This window comes from Onychostoma macrolepis, chromosome 03, assembly GCF_012432095.1.
Source record: "Onychostoma macrolepis isolate SWU-2019 chromosome 03, ASM1243209v1, whole genome shotgun sequence".
In the NCBI taxonomy this organism is placed as follows: Eukaryota; Metazoa; Chordata; class Actinopteri; order Cypriniformes; family Cyprinidae; genus Onychostoma; species Onychostoma macrolepis.
The window spans coordinates 45,877,136-45,896,813 of NC_081157.1; the positions used below are offsets into that span (position 1 = coordinate 45,877,136).

General features: G+C 37.7%; 2 protein-coding genes and 1 pseudogene across 3 annotated transcripts in view; all 3 read right to left on the bottom strand.

Annotated features, from left to right (window-relative positions):
- Nucleotides 1-6,293, bottom strand: part of LOC131536004 (endonuclease G, mitochondrial-like) — a 30,286-nt gene extending 23,993 nt beyond the window's left edge. Inside the window, exons 1-2 of one of the 2 annotated variants that reach the window (XR_009269803.1) lie at nucleotides 5,979-6,293; nucleotides 5,270-5,640 (exon numbers count right to left, since the gene is read on the bottom strand). The gene's annotated coding sequence lies outside the window, so the exon portion shown is untranslated. Of the gene's footprint in view, nucleotides 1-5,269; nucleotides 5,641-5,978 lie in introns of those variants that run through there. The other variant, XM_058768605.1, reaches the window with a different exon arrangement.
- Nucleotides 6,294-15,944: 9,651 nt separating this feature from the next.
- Nucleotides 15,945-17,102, bottom strand: LOC131535754 (endonuclease G, mitochondrial-like). The gene has a single exon (XM_058768291.1). It carries the CDS (start codon nucleotides 17,100-17,102, stop codon nucleotides 15,993-15,995), a length of 1,110 nt encoding a protein of 369 aa, XP_058624274.1. The 3' UTR covers nucleotides 15,945-15,992.
- A 2,098-nt stretch (nucleotides 17,103-19,200) lies between these two features.
- LOC131538173 (U1 spliceosomal RNA) lies at nucleotides 19,201-19,345 on the bottom strand (annotated as a pseudogene).
- Nucleotides 19,346-19,678: the final 333 nt, after the last annotated feature.

The following is a 19,678-nucleotide window of genomic DNA, read 5'->3' on the forward strand; positions in this document are numbered from 1 at the left end:
TGGGCTAACGTCTAACCCGAAAAATTGTGCAGTTGAGCGCGTGGAGGTCAGGGATCTGGGTTTCCACTTGGGTCATGGACAGGTGCGTCCCCAAATTAATAAGACCGCGGCAATTGCAACCTGTCCGCAACCTAAGACCAAAAAGGAGGTGAGGTAGTTCCTGGGGCTGGCGGGATATTATAGAAGGTTTATTCCTAATAATTTGGACCTCACCAGCCCGCTGACTGACCTCACCAAAAAGGAAGCCCCAGATCCGGTCCAGTGGACGGAGCTGTGTCAGCAGGCTTTCACCCAGGTAAAAGCTGCTCTGTGTTGCGGGCCACTATTACACTCTCCAGACTTTTCTCTCCCTTTCTTTCTGCAGACGGACTCGTCAGACAGGGGGCTTGAAGCCCTCCTGTCCCAGGAGATAGAGGGTGAGGAGCAGCCGGTGCTGTACATCAGTCAGAAGGTCTCTAAGAGAGAGACGATGTACCAAACCATTGAAAAGGAGTGCTTGGCAATGGTGGGCCATTCTCACCCTCCGCTATTATGAGAATTCACTCTCTGTTCGGGCCACGCGCCCCTGCAGTGGCTCCACCACATGAAAGATACCAACGCACGGATCACCCGTTGGTATCTGGCATTACAGCCCTTTAAATTCAAGGTGATCCACAGGCCGGGGGCACAGATTGCTGTAGCTGACTTCCTTTCCAGGAATGGAAGGGGGGGGGCTGCAGGCCGGAGGGCTCCCCGGCCTGTGTCGGGCGGTGGGGGTATGTGGCGTGGGGGACGTGGTTCAGCAGGATCTGCAGCGGGAGAGAGGCTTGGGAGACGAGCGGTGAGTAAGTGGGTCAAGTGCAAAGTGATAACACCTTTGCTATGATTGCAGTGATGAGCGTGGAGAGACCTGATAAAAGAGAGCATCTGGGGAGCATGCAGGAGAGAGAGAGACAGGACGGAGAGCTCATGCATGTACAGTGGCTGAAAACCAGTGAGATCCAAGGAACTGAGTAATCGGAAGAGTGAAGACTGTTTAACTGCGCAGAGAGCGTGACGTTGTGTTGTATGATTCTTTTGTTTTCGTTGAATAAAAAGCACGAGCCTGGCGTACGAAAGGTTATGGATTAAATTAATCAGTACAAGAGTGTGGAAATTTCAACATGCTCAAATTTAAATGAATGTGCAGCTTTCAGTGCAGTAGTTTGATTTGTTTCAGTTGTAATAGTTTTAAGAGTAAAACAGCAAGACTTAATTTTCGTGTTGATGCTTCATGTGTTCGCACATCATGGACAGACACAAAGTTGCACTAAAAGAAATTTCTCAAAAAAAAAGACTGTTACTATATTTCTTAATTTCCATTTATTCCTGTTATGATGACAGCTCACAAAGAGGTGTCTTCACCTAAAAAACATACGCAGTCCAACAAACAAATTGTGAACAGCCATCCGAAATCTTGATAATATGACTAAATGTAGTGATGTAAGAAAAAATGTAATTTACAAAACACTGTGATTCTTAGATGAGACACATCCCTGACAAAATCTGTTGGCATGCAAAAATACTCATAAATGTTTTAGCACAGCTATTTACACACATAGTATGAGAACTGTAGCCTACTGTATCAATTGTCATAGTAAATTCATTACCAGTTTATTAGGGTCAAAAGGAAATGATGATAATAGTTGAAACATCCTTATATTTTATATCTCTTTCATTTTGAAAATCACAGATGCTGGTGCTTTAATCTTTTAGTAAACCATTAAAAATGACATGATACCTAGAAAATAGTCAAAATGTACAAGTTTTGTGTTCTAGGTGAGAAATTTACACCAATAAAGTTTTCATGAACATTAGAAAACAACATGTATTCCCTGTGGTTATTAAACATAATTTGAAATAATAAATCATTTGAAAATGTAGGTCTGTCAAATGAGAACGGTTCAGTCATTTAAAAAAAAAAAAAAACACTTTTCTGAAGTAAAACATTGTGTTTGTCACAAACACATCCAAAGAGTTTTCTACTCATGTGAGAAAAGCACTTGGGTGCATTATCATCAGGCTGTTTTAAATTAAATTAAATTAAATAATAAAACTAAAGTTTAATTTAAAGACAATAGACAGCATGACTTGCTTTAGTGACAATGTGTTTGAAACTTTTTAAACATGTTTAAAACCGTAGGTGTAATTATTTTACTGAGAAGTTTTAAGTGAAATGTATATTAGTTCTTTTACAGTACACATACAATCTATGGTCTGGATTAAAATGAAAACATTTCTTAAATAACAACAAAAAAAGTAAACACAACATATACGATGTCTGTGTGGTTCAGGTACAGTATACCCTACGTTATGGGGACAAAAATGGCAATATCCAAAATCCAAAATCCTTGTCCTTGTGGGGGCATTATTTTTTGTCCCCATGAGGAAACAAAGCTTATAAATCATACAGAATTAAGTTTTAGGGATTGAGGAGGGGTTAAGGGGTTGGTTTATGTGTAAGGTTGGTGTAGGGTGATGGAAAATACAGTTTGCACAGTATAAAATCATTACGTGTGTGTGTGTGTGTGTGTGTGTGTGTGTGTGTGTGTGTGTGTGTGTGTGTGTTCATTGTCTAAAGCAGGGCTTATTTAAAATTTGTATTTGTTTGTCTTGTCATATCATGTTATATACTTTGATTTATTTTAAACAATGGTCAATGGTTGCTTTATTGTGCTTTATAAATAAAATGAACTGAACTGAACTAAAGCATGATTCTGTACACATCTATATGAGGTGATATATAGAGATATCCACTGTCAGTTATAGACACCTTCACTGTTAGAAGGAAATGGATAGGGTGTGTGGTCTGAGAAGTTGGTGGTTTGAATAATTTTTAACTTAAGACTGCTTCTCATAAGTTTATCTATTCAACCTACAGATTAGTTTGTTCTGATCCTACAGAGGTGTTAGCATACACACATAGAGATGATAAAGAAAAACATGCCCGGACATATCACCTTTTTCAGACGCATATAGAAATATGGTCTTGGTGAATTCTTTAATTCTATGTTTCAGTTTTTAGGTGCTTTATTGACACAAGTAATATTTGTACATTGGTATTGCCAGAGAATTTCAGTATTGTTGCAAACAATCAAAACAGTGATGTCTTAGCTATCAACATTTCAACCTGATCTCACAGAATTCCGTGTAATGTTCACGGACTTAATTAACCCCGAATCTGTGGTGGTATCACGGAATCGCCGAAAATTCCGTGATGTGCTCACAGAAAGCATCAGCCGTGGTCCATGCACGGATTCACTGCTTCAACACCAGCGCTGCATCGAACCACGTAAAAAGAGCGACTCCGATGCAGTTATACTTTCACTGGAGTACCTGACCCCACACCTACCCTAAACCTACCCAGTTCTGAACAATAATGATGACGATAAATTTCCCAGTATCGCGTCGGCATATCGATGCTAAGGGTTTCCGTGTGTGGAGCACAGCTGATGCCTGTCACTGACTTACATTGGTATCACTTCTGTGAGCCCATCACGGAATTTTTTCTGTGAGCCCATCATGGAATTTTTTCTGTGAGCCCATCACGGAATTTTTTCTGTGAGCCCATCATGGAATTTTTTCTGTGAGCCCATCACGGAATTTTTTCTGTGAGCCCATCATGGAATTTTTTCTGTGAGCCCATCACGGAATTTTTTCTGTGAGCACATCACGGAATTTTCGGCGATTCCGTGATGCCACCAAAGATTCGGGGTTAATTAAGTCCGTGAACATTACACGGAATTCTGTGAGATCATGTTGCAACATTTAGCCTATAGATCAAGCAGAACTGAATCGTTTAGGGGTTTGACATGGACACGGGTCTGGATGTCTTCCAACCCGTCATCCTCTTCTCAAGGTGCAAACAGGAAATAATCATGTGAAACTGTACATATTTAATTTAGAGAGACCCTATATTTTTTCCATATTTGCAGGAAGTGCACTAAAACATCAGTCAGTAAGGTATTTAGAGCTTTATAAATGAAAACCTTTTTTACGGTCACTATTCTGACCGGTGGGATTAAACTCCTGCTGAGAAACTCCTTCAGTGGCATGAGTTTCTCAGCGCAGATTTCACTCAATAGCCGGGTGCATATAGACTCTTTGTGGGGAAAATCAGTAGTACAGCGTTAGGTTTAAGCCTATGCTTATATCCATCGCCACCTGTAAGCTCTTTCATTAGCTGTGGTCATCGTATCAGTATTAATACTTAATATCCGGGGTTCCCTTTAAGGACATTGTGTGCCTAAAATGGCTAAAGCCAGTGGCCAGATGGCTCACTGAGTGACTTTACAACAGTGAGCAGACACATTTTCTCAGCATGTGGTAGGAAATGTAACGGTAGGGGGAGTGTGGGAGAGGTTTAGACCTAATTATCTTGTTTTGAGAGGCTTATAAAGAGTTTTTGTGTTCAGGAAGTGAACTAGAATAATGGTACTAAACACACATACATATAATATAATGTCATAATTACTATAATACACTTGTACAAATGCCACTATGAATGTTCTTTTGACAACATTGCAGTTATACCTTATCACAACAGTTTAAAATTGATTTTTTTTTTTTGCATTAACACTAAAAAAAAAAGTTAAAATTTTAAGGCAACCAGCTTCAGCAGATTTTTGAGATTTAGATTTTTAAAAATTATTATATATTATTCTGTCTGAAAACTAAATATTTCAACAGGCATTACAATTGATCTGCGTGATTGTAGATTAGTATACATTTTTAAAAACTTATGAAATATTCTTAAACTGTTTTCCAAAGATTTTATCTATAATAACCTGATGCTGTTAATAGGACCCATGCAGTTGTTGTGTGAAATTCCTTGGTTTCACAGATTGTTTTAAAAAGATGCAAATTATATTATAATATGTCATTTTGTCTTATGATCAGAAACATCTTGTGTGTTTCATGTTCACAGTCTTTACTCACTGTACAAGTCTTTTACAAGTCACTGCGGAAAGTTGAATGTTGTTCATTATAACACTTATGTATTTATAAAACAGTCTACACTATTATAAATAGTCTTTATTCTCACATCAGCTATTGATCAGCTTTTTATTGTGCTTCGCTGTTCCTTGTTCTGCGTTAGAAATTCTTATTTGTTAATAGAATGGAAATAGTAAGCTGTAATGGAAATGTATAATAGATATAATACTTATGGCTGTTTTATTAGTTTTTCTTACTTCCTATTTTATGCTCTAAATACAACATGTGTCAGAGATGAGAGCGGGATCCAATAGCAGGTGAGTAATACGAGTTTATTGAAACACAAAAAAAGAACTCAGTCCCAACCATAAGCCGAATGGCTTAACTCGCCAGTATATAGTCCAACTGAACAGCGCGAAGATCAGTCCGGCTTCACCAAAGCCAGCAAGGCAGAGCGGCGGCGGAAAGTTCGTAGACAGCGGCCGCTGAAATCCAGAGAGGGCGCCGAGCGCGAGCAGAGGAGGATCGGAAGGGGTGATCGTGAAGGGACGGGCGAACGGGCAGAGAAAAGCCACGGCGGTGAGCCGGCCAGAGTCCTAGAGCAGCCGGCAACAAAAACAAAATAAAACAAAACAAAACAAAACAAAACAAAAAGAGCAGCAAAACAGGAGCGCCAGACCGACGGGACTAGGAAAATAAACAAAACGAGATCGAGTCAGAAAACACAACAGGCAGCAAGACAAACTGAACCTCAGTATAATGCATACGGACTGACACCAGACAGCAAACAAGAGGGGTTTATAAAGGGGAGATAATGAGTACAAAATAGAGTGCAGGTGAGGAGGGGAAAATTAGAACCCGGATAATAAGAGGGGCGGAGAAAACACCATATGACAGCGGAGCACATGGCCAGCTGTCAAAACACAAAAGGCCATGTGCTCCAGGACAACAAAAGCAGGGCAGCCCCACCCGAGATCGTGACAACATGGAGCATATACATATGAAATATGAGACTGTAGTCTTACCTTATGATGGAACAACTTCACTCTGAATGAGTGGTTGATGTGTTTTTGTGAGTAAATACACACTAAACACACGGGCTGTTTGTCCTCCAGACAGAAGAGTTTGAGTTTTTCACTCAATCTGTGTTCAGTGTTTGAGATCCAGTGATCTAAACTTGACCTTCACTTTCTAAATGATAAATCGCCAAAGATCTGCTGTCGGTTCAGAAACAGACGTCTCAAAAATTGTTCTTGAAAGTGTTTCTGCCTCTTCTACTCTGATCGCCGATTCTTTGATGTTTTTGTGAAGACTTTGAGAAGAAAGTCACCACAACAGGAAACAAGACTTGAGACATTCACTTCCTGAATAGTTCAAGTCAAGTCAAGTTGAGCTTTATTGTCATTCCGCTACATGCGGGGCATACAGTGGAACGAAATGTCGTGCCTCACAGGACCACGGTGCTACATAAATACAGGCATACAACAATGGAGTAAGACAATATAAACCTATACACAACTATCCTACTGATAGATTTGACTATAAATATGCTATATATAAAAACAATTTTTTTTTTACCTATACATTAACTAAAAAATACAAACTATACGAGTGCTTCAGATAAATACTGTACATGTGCGAAGAGAACATTGTGAGTCAGCAGCTGGCTGGGGAACAGTGCAGGATGATTTGTAGTGCATGAGCATGTAAACATGCATATATTACTGAGTCTTTTTGTGGGATTTGTATACACACAGCAGTGTGTGTGAAAAGTGACTAGTGCACATAGAGGAGGAGAGTGTGCTACTACAGGTGGTTTGTACAGGCCCACTCACCTGTGTGTAGCACACTTCGATTGCACAAAAAAAGTTCCATAAGTTTCAAATGGTCCATGTTACAGGAGGTAGGGGGTTTGTATGGGGTTTCAGAGAGGGGCGGGGTGATTTGAGTTCAGGGCTCTCACAACCTGGGGGAAAAAGCTGTTGAGCAGTCTGGCAGAGCGGGCTCTGATGCTCCGGTACCGTCTTCCTGATGGTAGGAGCTGGAAGAGACTGTGGGAGGGATGTGTGGAGTCCTTCACAATACTATTGGCTTTGCTGGAGCATCGTGTGAGGAAAATATCCAGGATGGAGGGGAGAGGGGCACCGATGATCCTTGCAGCTGTGTTCACTGTCCGCTGGAGGGTCTTTGGTCTGCTGCGGTACAGTTCCCGTACCAGACAGTGATGCAGCTGGTCAGCACACTCTCAACGGTGCCCCTGTAGAAAGTGGTGAGGATGGGTGGAGGGAGACTTGCTCTTTTCAGCTCTTTTATTAATCACTAATGAGACAATTGCAAACTTAGTTAAACTTTTCATCTTTTCATCTTTACAAATGATCAGTACGTCCAAACACACTCATAAGGGAAGATCAACTCAACTCACTGTGTTTCTGTGCACACATGTCAGCATCATTATCAGTAATGAGCTTATTTTCAGTATAAATTATGAGCTTATCCTGACATAAATATTAACAGTATGTAACTCTCCATTTCCACCTTCTCCCTGCAGTGTCAAAGTCTTCATATGGTCTCTCATGTTCTCATTGGGACGGTGTTGTATGAAAGTCAGACCAGTGAACTCTTCAATATCTTTAATAGTATATCTTCTATAGACATCCAAGTTGTCATATTCTGGTTCCTTATTGGGCATCACATAGCATTCTGGCTTTTCTACTGTCCCATCCTCATCCTCCACAATTATCACCTTAAAGAGGTAAATAAGGATTACTTTCCCTCCCAAACGTTTCATTTTACTTGTGTTAGGCACACGGACATACACATTGTTTTTCTCAGGTAAAGTGATCCAGTGTACACATGGACTTTGCAGTTCTTATTTTCCCGCTGTAGCTTTTGACAGCGATTCTCCAATTTCTTCCACATGCCCTGGTTTAAATTCTTATCCTGTGGTATCATGTTGCTCATAAAATAAGTGTCATGATAGGCTTCCTGACACCACCTGTGATTGGCAGCTGCAGCAAGATGACCTTGTTGATAGTCTGTGTTCTCCAATTCGTTCCTTCCAAAGCTCATGTGCTCTTTCCATGTGTTTTCTAAAGTACTCTCATTCAGTATCTCATACACCCATTCAGCATTCTTGGTTTCTGTGTCGTATGACATTACATAAGATTTTCTTATTCTTTTCCTCAGCACATGAAGGAAATCCTTCAATTAATTTATAGTTAATTTTGTCCTTTTGGCCTTCAACTGGGCTAGAGGGAGATTCAACTTCTTGAGAGATTAATTGATTTTTATTTGAGGTTGATTCATTTCCAGACATGACTGAGAGTGGGATCTGTATGTAGACATCTTGTTTGATTATACTGCTGGGCCGGGTCGACCGGGTCCAGTATCGGTTGGTGCTCCCAGACTGTGATTTCTTCCCCACAACTTTAGGCTCACAGAATATGTTCCCTAATCTCCTGCTCCTCTGGGGTTTCCTGCTTACATTCTCTTCATCAGCTCCCGAATCACTTAAACTCATCTTTTTGACAACTCTGGACTAAATTTGCTTCTGTTCTATTACTTTTCCTATTTCTTGCCTCAAGTGTGGCCTTTTTCTTCCCTTTCTTAGTAGTGGTTTTATCATGACTAGAAGATTTAGACCTTTGCTTTTTTACACAGTCCATCTCTGCAACAGAATGACTTGGGATCAAAGTAAAGGTGTAAATCAGCCTTGATGTTGTCTGGTGTTATTACTTTTTCAAAATGCTTCAACTGTTAAAGAAGTCAAATCTTCTCTTCTTCCTGGCTCAAATAACGTGTTCACTTCTGGAAAATGAAAAACCTTTGTGTCAAAAATTCTGCTTAATACAGGACTTGAGTTCTCTCAAACAGAAACAGAAAGATGAACTCACATCAACAGGAAGTGAACATCTGCTGCTCTGATGTACGTCAGTTCTGTTCACCTTCTGCACACAACAAACACAAAATAGATTTTATAATGTACTGTTATTATATATTGAAACAAAATAATATCATTTTTGAAATTAAGACCTTTGTGTCAAAAAACTGGGAAAATGATTGTAGAAATCAAATAGATTTAGAAATTCTATAACATCAGTGATTTGACAGCAGTGTGTAGCTACACTTTCAGTGTATGGTCTAAAACATAACAAGTGAAACATAACAACTTCAGGTCAAATATGGACCAACTCAACTGTTGGGTTAAAGTTTTCAATTAAATATTTGACCCAACATTTTTTAGAGTGTATATATATATTTATTTTGTATATTTTTAAAATAATTCTACATCTGATTTTGGAAACTAAAACATTTTAACAAGCGTTAAATTTGAACGGTGTGTTTGTAGCATGGCATGCTTTATTCACATCGCAAACAATATTCCATGTGAAACTGTTATATTTAATATAAAATGTGGATAAGGGTGACAGTAGTTTTGATATGTAATGGAATGAAATCTTGTAAACTTCAGTGTACAGTGCAGGGTCCAGTACATGATCCAGAGAAATCTATAAACACTATCTTAGAGAAATTTCAACAGATTCCCTGTCACAGTTCTTCAAAGAGGTTTATTCATGTCCGTTCTCCAGTAAATTAACCACACTGAGGAGTGTGTTAGCTGTCACACACTGTAAAAAAAAATCCTGTAAAAAAACGGCAAAAAGTCTGGCAGCAGAGTTTCCAGACGGATTCCGTTAAATTACAGAAAATATACATTTCACAAAAATACATGAAAAAACTGTAAAAATACAGAATAGACTTTACAGTCAAAATTAATTAAATTACAGTATATTACTGTTGATAATATGTTTTTAAACTATGGAAAAACTGACAAATTATGTCAAATTACAAAGAAAAACAACCGACTTTCAGTTTAATCTCTGTAAATTTGGGGTTTTAATTAGTTATTTTATAAAACTGCTCTGTCCATCTACAGTAATTTACTTTTAAATTAAAGTTTTTCCATGTACAATAACTAAGAAATATCTTTAAAACTTGCAATATGCACAACAAAAGTTTGTATATTTACAGGATTAATCCTTCCTTTTACATAAGCAATCTCACAATTTCAACCAATCTGTTAATTAAAAGGTATTTAGCAGTTATTTTATGAAATGGCTGTCTACCTACAATCATTTTCTGTTAAAATAAAATTAAAATTAGCTACAATAACTAAGAAATATTGTATAAAAATGTAGTAAGTATAGAATACAAAGACAAATGTCCCTAGATATACATTTTAATTGTTCATTTTCCATAAGTATTATAGTTTAAAATGTTTGTTGGACAGAGAAACAAGCATAGTACTTAGAAATACATAAAAATAGCAACATTACCAGCCAATTTCTGTAAAATTAATCTATTCTGTACTTATGCATAATTTTAAAGGAACCTGCACATTTACGTCAAGTTACACGAAGAATAAAATGATAGGAAATACATACTTAATACATCATTTAGAACATTCAAAAATACATTAAAAGGAAATTGCTGTATACCTTTATACATTTACAATTACATTTCATCCAACGCAACATACAAAGTCCCTTTTTTTTTTTTTTTTTTACAAACAGAAAGAGTTAGTATTAATGGGTCAAGTGTTCATGAAAAGATGCATTTTTAGCCATTTCTTGAAAATGGGTGGAGTTAGGCAGTTTACGTCAACAGCAGGGAACAGTCAAAGTAAAGGTCCATGAAAGTGATTTTGTGTCTATGGGATGGCACCACAAGGCGTGATTCACTTGCAGAACGCAAGCTTCTGGAGGACACAGGTCTGAAGTAGTGAGTTTATGTATAGGGGTGCAGAGCCAGTGGTTGTTCTGCAGACAAACATCAGTGCCTTCAATTTGATGCAAGCGGAAATTGGCAGCCAGTGCAAACTGATGAAGAGAGGTGTGACGTGTGCTCTATTCGGCTAGTTAAAGATCACTCTTGCTGCAGCATTCTGGATCAGCTGCAGAGGTCTGACAGTGCATGCTGGAAGGCCTGCCAAGAGAACATTACAACAGTCCAGTCTGGATAGAACAAAAGCTTGGACAAGGAGTTGTGTAGCATGCTCCAAAAGGAAGGGCCTGATCCTCCTAATGTTGTACAAGGTATATCCACAGGATCAGGCAGTGCAATGTGGTTGGTGAAGTTTATACGTGTTGGGTTGGCTGCAAACATGAGCAGTTTGACATGGTTAAGTTGAAGGTCATTCATCATCCAGCAAGAAATGTCCATCCAGCAGGCTGAGATGCAAGCAGCAACCGTCGGAACATCCAGCTGGAATGAAAAGTAAAGATGCGTGTCATTAGGATAGCAATACTGTTGTCAAAAGTACAGACTTTGGTATCAAGTCAGTGAAATACTGGGATGCCAGGGGAAATGCTGGTATCGTCACATTTTTTAAATTTCAGTACCGACTTGGCACCAAAGTTAGTACTTTTGACAACACTAGATAGCAGTGATATGAAAAGCCATATTACTGAATGACAGACCCATAGTCATGTCATCTACACGGAGAGGGGAAGTGTCCCAAGCACTGAGCCCTGAGGTACTCCAGAAGCTAGATGTTACGAATTGGACACCTCACCCCTCCACAACACCCTGAAGGACCTACCTGTGAGGGAAGACTTGAACCACTGGAGTGCAGTTCCTTAGACACCCTTACATGTTTTCATGATTTCTAGAAACCAGAACTTGTCCAAGCACCTTGGTTTAACTAAAAACTTTTGCTTCCGTTTAAAATGACAATGACTGTTGGCATAGTGCCAGAGATTTCACACATTACATAATGTAGATTTCTTTAAAAGTGCTTCTCCTCATACAATAAAATTCACAGACATCTTTTCATGCAGCTGTTTTACACTGATTTTGGTTTTAAATGGTCCTTGGTTTGTTTATTCACCCCTTACCACATAGGAACTGAAAAATTATACACAAACAAGAACTGCTTGCACATCCCCCCAAAAAAAACTGCTGCATGAAGAGAAAATAAAGAATATGTTGCATTATCATATGACATGAGAACACTTGTCCATGCTGATTTCAGGTAAAAATAAATAAAATAAGTTAAAAGTTCACTGTTTCACACCTGGATTGCCATGCTCATCTGCTCTAGCTCTCCAGTCTTTCCACCCGACCTGAAACCACAATTAAAAAAATTAATAATAATAATAATAAATATTCAAATACTTTGTATTACATTCACACATTACAGTATATGTTCCACTGAGACAATGGTCTGGAAGCTGAGAAGTAAAGGCTAACAGTGATGTCTTGGTCTGCCATGTGGTAGCTAAATCTATATAAACATTTAGAGAAATTTATATTATTTACTTTGACTTAGCTGCATCACATTACTACATAGGGGCGTAACTGTCCATTCATCTGGATAGGTGCAGTTTTTATAACTAACGATCCAATATACAATGACAATTTAACATCAGACATTAGCCACGTTCAGCGTTTCAAAATGTCTGAAAAACGAGCTGACAAAGGCTTTGGAAGAATTGGACAAGGAGAGATTAACTGCTTACCTATCCCAGAAACAATGTGACTTCATTTTGAACGTACCTGATGCCAGTCACATGGGAGGGGTTTGGGAAAGGCAGATCAGAACAATTAGAAGTGTTCTAAGCTGGGTCCTTTCTCAGAGCGCAGGAAGACTGGATGACGCTTCCTTAAGAACTTTCTTCTATGAAGCCATGTCAATCATAAATAGCCGCCCACTCACCACAGATACCATCAATGATCCCAAGGGGCTAGAGCCGCTTACCCCAAACCATTTACTCACCATGAAATCCTCTGTCCCTCTGCCTCCACCTGGGAAATTTGCCCCAGAGGACCTGTATGCAAGAAAAAGGTGGTGCAGAGTACAATATCTGACACAGCAATTTTGGAGTAGATGGAGAAAGGAATATCTGGCAAACATCACCCTCAGACAACGGTGGCACTCTCCAAAACGAAATGTTAAGGTTGGAGATATTGTCATTGTCAAGGAGGAAGCACTTCCTCGCAATGAATGGAGACTTGGACGAGTGCTTGATTCTTGTGCAGATGAAGACGGACTGGTGCGAAAAGCCAAAATTCAAATAGGAAATAGGAAGTTAGGGAAAAAGGGTCAACGACTGACTAATCCATCAATTCTTGAACGTCCTATTCATAAATTAGTGGTACTCGTAGAGAACAATTAAATCTGATGTGTTGTCTAATCTTGAGACTTTTAAGTGTCACAAGTTCATCTAGTAGTTTTGAACCAAGATACAAATATATGGTTCTAACGTTTGGTTTAAGAAATTACTCAATTTATTCAAACATTTACATAAAGTTCATCATAAATTATAGTAATTTGGTGGGAGTGTAACTGTCAAAGACATGTTTTCAGAGTTGTGCATTGTTTCTGTTATAAATTCATATTAATTTGAGTTCATTTGTTTAAAAAATACTTGACTAAAATGTATGAATGTGATATTCACAGTGTAATAAGTAGAAAATGAGCTCCCTTGAAATGTTTAAAGTTGGGGGTTCTTTAAGAAAGAGTGACTGTTGAAGCGTAACAGGTCACATGTTGAGCGCTGGACCATTGCATTATGGGTCAATCTAACGTGGATGCAGAGAAACTTGAGTGTATACAGCCTGATAAAAGAATTACTTTATCTGCATGGTCTAAGAGGGCGCACACGGTAATTCATCTTTAAATATGTTGCATTTTGTGTATAATGTTGTTTTATATCAGTTTATGTAAACGATGTTAAGTGTAAATAGTGATGTCATTGGATTCAGATTTGTCGCACATGTTCACTTGCATATCAGCTGACATTTGAATGAGAGACTGAGAAAAAGGACTCTGAGAGATGCATATTTTAAATATATGCTTTATTTCTTGTAGTTTTCACGGTGTCTGCTGAAAAGAGAGAGACAGAGACACAAATAAACAGCAAAGACATCTGTATGAAGCGTGGCTATCATTTCATTAGACCAGTGCAGCTACAGGTATTTTTAAAAATATAAGTACAATGTAAAAACATGTATGTGCACAATAAGTGCATTGTACCAAATGATTAATTTAAATGTAAGTACATAGTAGTTAAGGCCACCTAATATAAAGTGGGACCAACAATTTAAACTATGTGTTGGTATATATTATTAATATTTAAAACAATATTGTTGGAAAGCACTCTTATCAGAATGTTTTCTTTTTCTTGTTGAACCTGTGTATGTTTATTCCTCCCTAGTTGAAGATTGTTAACGTGTTTTGTGGCAGATTTTCCTGATAAGGCCGAAATGAGCTTGAATTTCTCTGTTATTTTTGATCGTACAGATATGAGCAATACATCAATCGAATCTGTAAAGGGTAAAAGGTTTTTTTTTTTTTTTTTAATTTTGATGATTAGAGCTTACAGCTCATGAAAGTCAAAAATCAGTATATCAAAATATTAGAATATTTACATTTGAGTTTCAATAAATGACCATCCCTACAGTATAAATTCAGAGTATCTCTTGTTCTTTGAAACCACAATAATGGAGAAGACTGCTGATTTGGCAATGATGCAGAAGACGAACATTGACGCCCTCCACAAAGAGGGTAAGTCACAGAGGGTCATTAATAGGGCTGTGACGGTCGCTGTGACAACCGCATCACCGCGATGGTCGGTTGTCACCGCGGTTGTCTATTGCCACCGGCGGTAGTGCACGTGATGTCACACACTCTATAACAAGCATAATACAAAAGTTTTGTATGCAAGTGTAATAATATACAGTTGCAGATTGTTTTATTTAGACTATAAATCTATTCTAATTCACAAATGACCTCAAACGCCATGCACGGCATTTCCTTTAGATTGGCAGGTTTGAGCGCAGGAAAATACAGTTTATTCTGCATTCAGCAAATTTATTTTGTGATGAGCGATGGACCTTTTTGGGAAACCAAATACTACATCGCCGATCTGGAATCATTTCCATTCATGATTCGTCTGCTTGCTCCGATCCGGCGCTGCGTGCATGGCAGCACACTTTCAAATGTTGAAGATTTAATATGGTGTTTATTGTGTGTTATGAATAATCATACTTTTAAAAGTTATAACCACAAACACGTAAGTACTATAATGTATTATAATTGTTATGATTATTCATGAGATTTTATAACACATTATACATTTTTTTTTATAATGCATTATGCATTCATTATAGTGCCTTAAGAATACCCTTATAATGTATTATAAATACAGGCTTCATAGAAAGTGTTACCGCAAAGTTTCTCACAGATTTCTACACGCGTTCTTATTCATTCATTCAGAAGAGACATTATAACTGACTATGAAATATGAATACTTTTGTGAAAATATATCTAGTGGATTAAAACAACATTAAAACATCATTCAGAGTCTTGGTCTACACTATGATTTAAGCACAACAAAAATACAAGTAACTTAAGGTTTGTTCATCATTTAAACATAATGGTCATGCTTGATTCTCTGACAGTACAATTGTAAGCTTCATTATGCAATTACACAATATTTTCAATGATAATAATATATATTTTTGTTATAAATGAATGAAATTAAATTATTGAGCGAATACATAAAAACAGTGTTCAAATTCCACATGCCTAATCCTGATTCACTAGGGTCTACATATTAATTTGAAGCACAAATAAAGTATGACTAGACTAGATATGACATGGATATGTATGTTTGTTAATATAGCAATATTACAATACATTACAATACAAATAAAGTTTATGTAAAGTAATACATATTGTAAGCATACATTAAGCATAAGAAATATGTTTGTCTATAAAACTAATTTCAAGCATTTAAGCATAAGAGATCAAAGATTTTTAAGATCTTGAGAAACAATTCTGAAAGCATGGTGTGCATCTATATAAGCACATACAGTAAATTGCAGACTTAGTCAAATGAACTCTTCATCTTTTCATCTTTACAAATGATCAGTTCGTCCAAACACACTCATAAGGGAAGATCAGCTCAACTCACTGTGTTTCTGTGCACACATGTCAGCATCATTATGAGTAATGAGCTTATTTTCAGTATAAATTATGAGCTTATCCTGACATAAATATTAACAGTATGTGACTCTCCATTTCCACCTTCGCCCTGCAGTGTCACCGTCTTCATATGGTCTCTCATGTTTGCATTGGGACGGTGTTGTATGAAGGTCAGCCCAGAGGCCGCCTCGATATTTTTAATGTCCCAATTGTAGTCAGTCAAGTTTTCATGTTCTGGTTCCTCATTGGGCATCACATAGCATTCTGGCTCTTCTACTGTCCCATTCTTATTCTCCACAATGATCACCTTAAAGAGGTGAGTTGGGATTACTTTCCCTCCCATACGGTTCATTTCACGAAATTTACGCACACGAAAACACGCATCGTTTTTTTCTCTCAGGTAAAGTGGTCCAGTGTACACATGGACATTGCATTCCATTTTTTTTTGCTGTATCTTTCGACAGCGATTCTCCAATTTCTTCCACATGCCCTGATTTAATTTCTTATGCTGTGGTATAATGTTGCTGAACAAATTAGTGTCATGATTTGCTTCCCGACACCACCTGTGATTGGCAGCTGCAGCAAGATGACCTTTGTGATAGTCATTTTCAAATGGCTTTAGCTTTCTACAGTTGTCCACTAAAGAATCACTGTTCAGTATCTCATACACCCATTTAGCATTATTGGTTTCATTGTCAAATGACATGACGTAAGATTTTCTTTTTCTTATATCAGTATTAGATGGAAATCCATTTATTAATTTATTGGGAGATTGGACAGGTTTAACTACATCTCCTGGTTCACTGCCAAACATTACTGTGACTGGGATACGTATGTAGATGGTTTCATCTTCTGTATGGTTCTCTGCTTCTTCACTTTCTGCTGCACTGACATTAGTGCCGGACTGGTCATCGGGAGCACCAGGATCATTCCTAGTGGCCTGGCTCTCAGCTGGAAATCGTGCCCCAGACCGGCGCTGACTGGCACTACTTGTTTGATTGAGACCACTGTTGGTTGATTTGCGATTTACTCCAGAACTCTGCTTAACTCCTCCAGCAGCTTCCACTGTTTCCAGTTCAGCACTGCTTTGAGATGATCTGTCTTCTGAGTTTCCTTTCATGCTTTCTGCTTTTCCACAAGCTTTCATTTGGTTGGGCATATCTGTGAAATTCAACTTCTCATGGTTGTCAATGCTTTTCCACTGCTCACAACTGTTAACTATATCCTTGTTTTTTTTAATTCTTGTTTTTTCATATGATTGCTTAGTTTCATTGGTTGTATCATCATGATCCTCCTGTGCTGCATTTTGTTTACACCCATCATAAACCGATCTTTTTAGCATCTGCAAAATTATCACACGAGCCCAGTGTTTTCTTTTATCTGATTTTTTATCCATTCTTTTTGTTTTTCCCCAAGCTCGTTTGATATCATCAGCTGACCAGTAATCACCATACTCATTTTTAATGTCATATTTCTCTTCGATATTTTTTTTTGTTTTACGTAAGCTGTCAAACCTGTTAAAAAATGATAACAAATCTTTAGCTATGCCATCTAAAGTGATATCAGGTGGGTTTCTTCCCCCATTCTCGAGAGTAGTTTTACCATTTCCATCAGATTCAGAAGTTTGATTTTGTACACTGAAAAAACCCATTGTGATGTGTGACTTAGGAACAAAGATCAGTAATGAAGCACTCTTGACACAATCTGCTGTTATTACTTCTTCAATGTCTTCAAGGATCTTCTCTTCTTCCTGGATAAAATAATGTGTTTACTTCTGGTAAGAAAAACCTTTATGTCAAAATTAAGTTGATTGTTAAGTTGTTAAGTTGATTCAGACAGAAAGATATACTCACTTCAACAGGTTTGTGATCTGATAAACAGAAACCTTTGCTGCTCTGATTTTATGTCAGTTCTGTTCTGCTCTGCACACAACATATTCAAAAAAAAAAAAAAACTTATACTGTAATGTACTCTTATCGTTTATTCAAACAGAACAAAATTCAAGTTTTTTTTATTATTCTTTTTCTTTTTTTTTACTAAGAACATTGTTTTAGTAAAAACAAAAGTCAGTTATGCCAACTCCAAGTAAAAGTAACACTGAAGCAGGTGTAGTGGAATTTTTTTCACAGACAGTGAAATGTTTCATTTAAAGAGAGGTACTTGGTCATTTTTATAATTGTTTGATCAGTTATGTTTCATCACTATGTTACACTCTCAAATAATATGCTTCTGGTCTAATCTGAAATATTGAAATGCCCTGTGTCTGTCAGCTGTCCCTTTCATACCAGATGAGTGCAACCAATCTAACTGAACAATCTGCTCAGGTCATGCACACTGAATATAACTTATTTTTGGACATATTCTGCAAGGTATAAATATGTGTGTATTCTTCTGGTCATTGAGGTGCTTTGCTGCATCTGAGGTGACTTCTGGTCAGCCGCTAAATAAACCTTATTACTGCAAAAATTAAACTGGCAATTGTGTCGGCTATATGCTGCAGCTGGAATGAATCTTAATTCCAAAGGAATTTCCACAGTGTGAGATATAGTGATAGTGTTGACACTAAAGTTACTGTTCTCTTACTGTTGCAATTACCCTGTGTCTCTGTTTTTCATGAAGACGTTTTTTGATATTCTTTTGTCTGTGTCTGCCTTTGTTCAGTTTCTGTGGTTTTACTTCCCGTTTCCTTGTTTCCAGTGTTACCTTGTTAGCTTTCATAGTTACCATTGTTACACCCAATACTTTGACTACTTTAGTAATTTCCAATTGTGAAAATCATAATGTTTAAGCATACAGGTATAATGATATTCTTGAAAACTGTGTGCTTCTAATTTTAAAGCAACAGTTTGGACAGGACCCTTTTCTATTCTAACATGACAATGCCTTTGTGTATAAGGCAAGGTTCAAAAAGAAATGATTGACTGAGTCAGTGTGGAAGAACTTGACTGGTCTGCAGAAAGCCAAGTCCTAATCCCAGCTGAACACCTCTGGTGTGACTTTAAATGCAGATCTTGAGCCAAAAACTCTTTACCAAACACCAATGACTTGTACATATGGGTACAGTCATTTTAGACACTTCCAAAACTGTTGCAACAGAGATGGAAATACAATTTTTAAATACAAGAATTATGTTTCCATCTTCGTAACCACAGTTTTGGAAGTGCTTTTTTCTGTTCTAAAGAAGGGGGTGTCCCAATACGTTTGTCCATATAGTGTATGTACAAGTCATTGTTGTTTGGTGATACACACAGTATATCCAGGGGAGAGTGTGAACACAGTCCCCCACTACCATAAATTATACAGTCGAGATTCCCACATTTGGGGAATTCGCAGGGGTCAGCACTGCCTTGCTCTGTGTGAACTACCTTCTTGATCATGGTTTCTCTCCTGCCAGGTAAGCATGTATTACATTACATTGTACATTATATATTGTGTTAACTTTTTGTGCATTTCTCATTTATTAAATGTGTTTTTATCTGCGTTCATCTGCATCAAGCCTCTTGACAAGTCAAGCCAACATGTGACACTTGTAGTAGTTAAAGATTATTAAAGCTTCTGTATTCATAGTTGACTTGCTCTTCTGATGGGACAACATTGGGACTAGACCACCTGTGTAATTAGGCAATGAGGTCTCCAGGTACTTTTAGTCAAATTGTGTAAGAAGTTAGGAAAATTAGTAAAAATGGGTAATTGGTCAAATTGGTTGGGACAAATTCTCATATTGGCTGTTTATTA

Excerpts from the sequence above, each read along its gene's own strand:
- LOC131535754 (XM_058768291.1), bottom strand. The coding sequence starts at position 17,102 with ATGCCCAACCAAATGAAAGCTTGTGGAAAAGCAGAAAGCATGAAAGGA.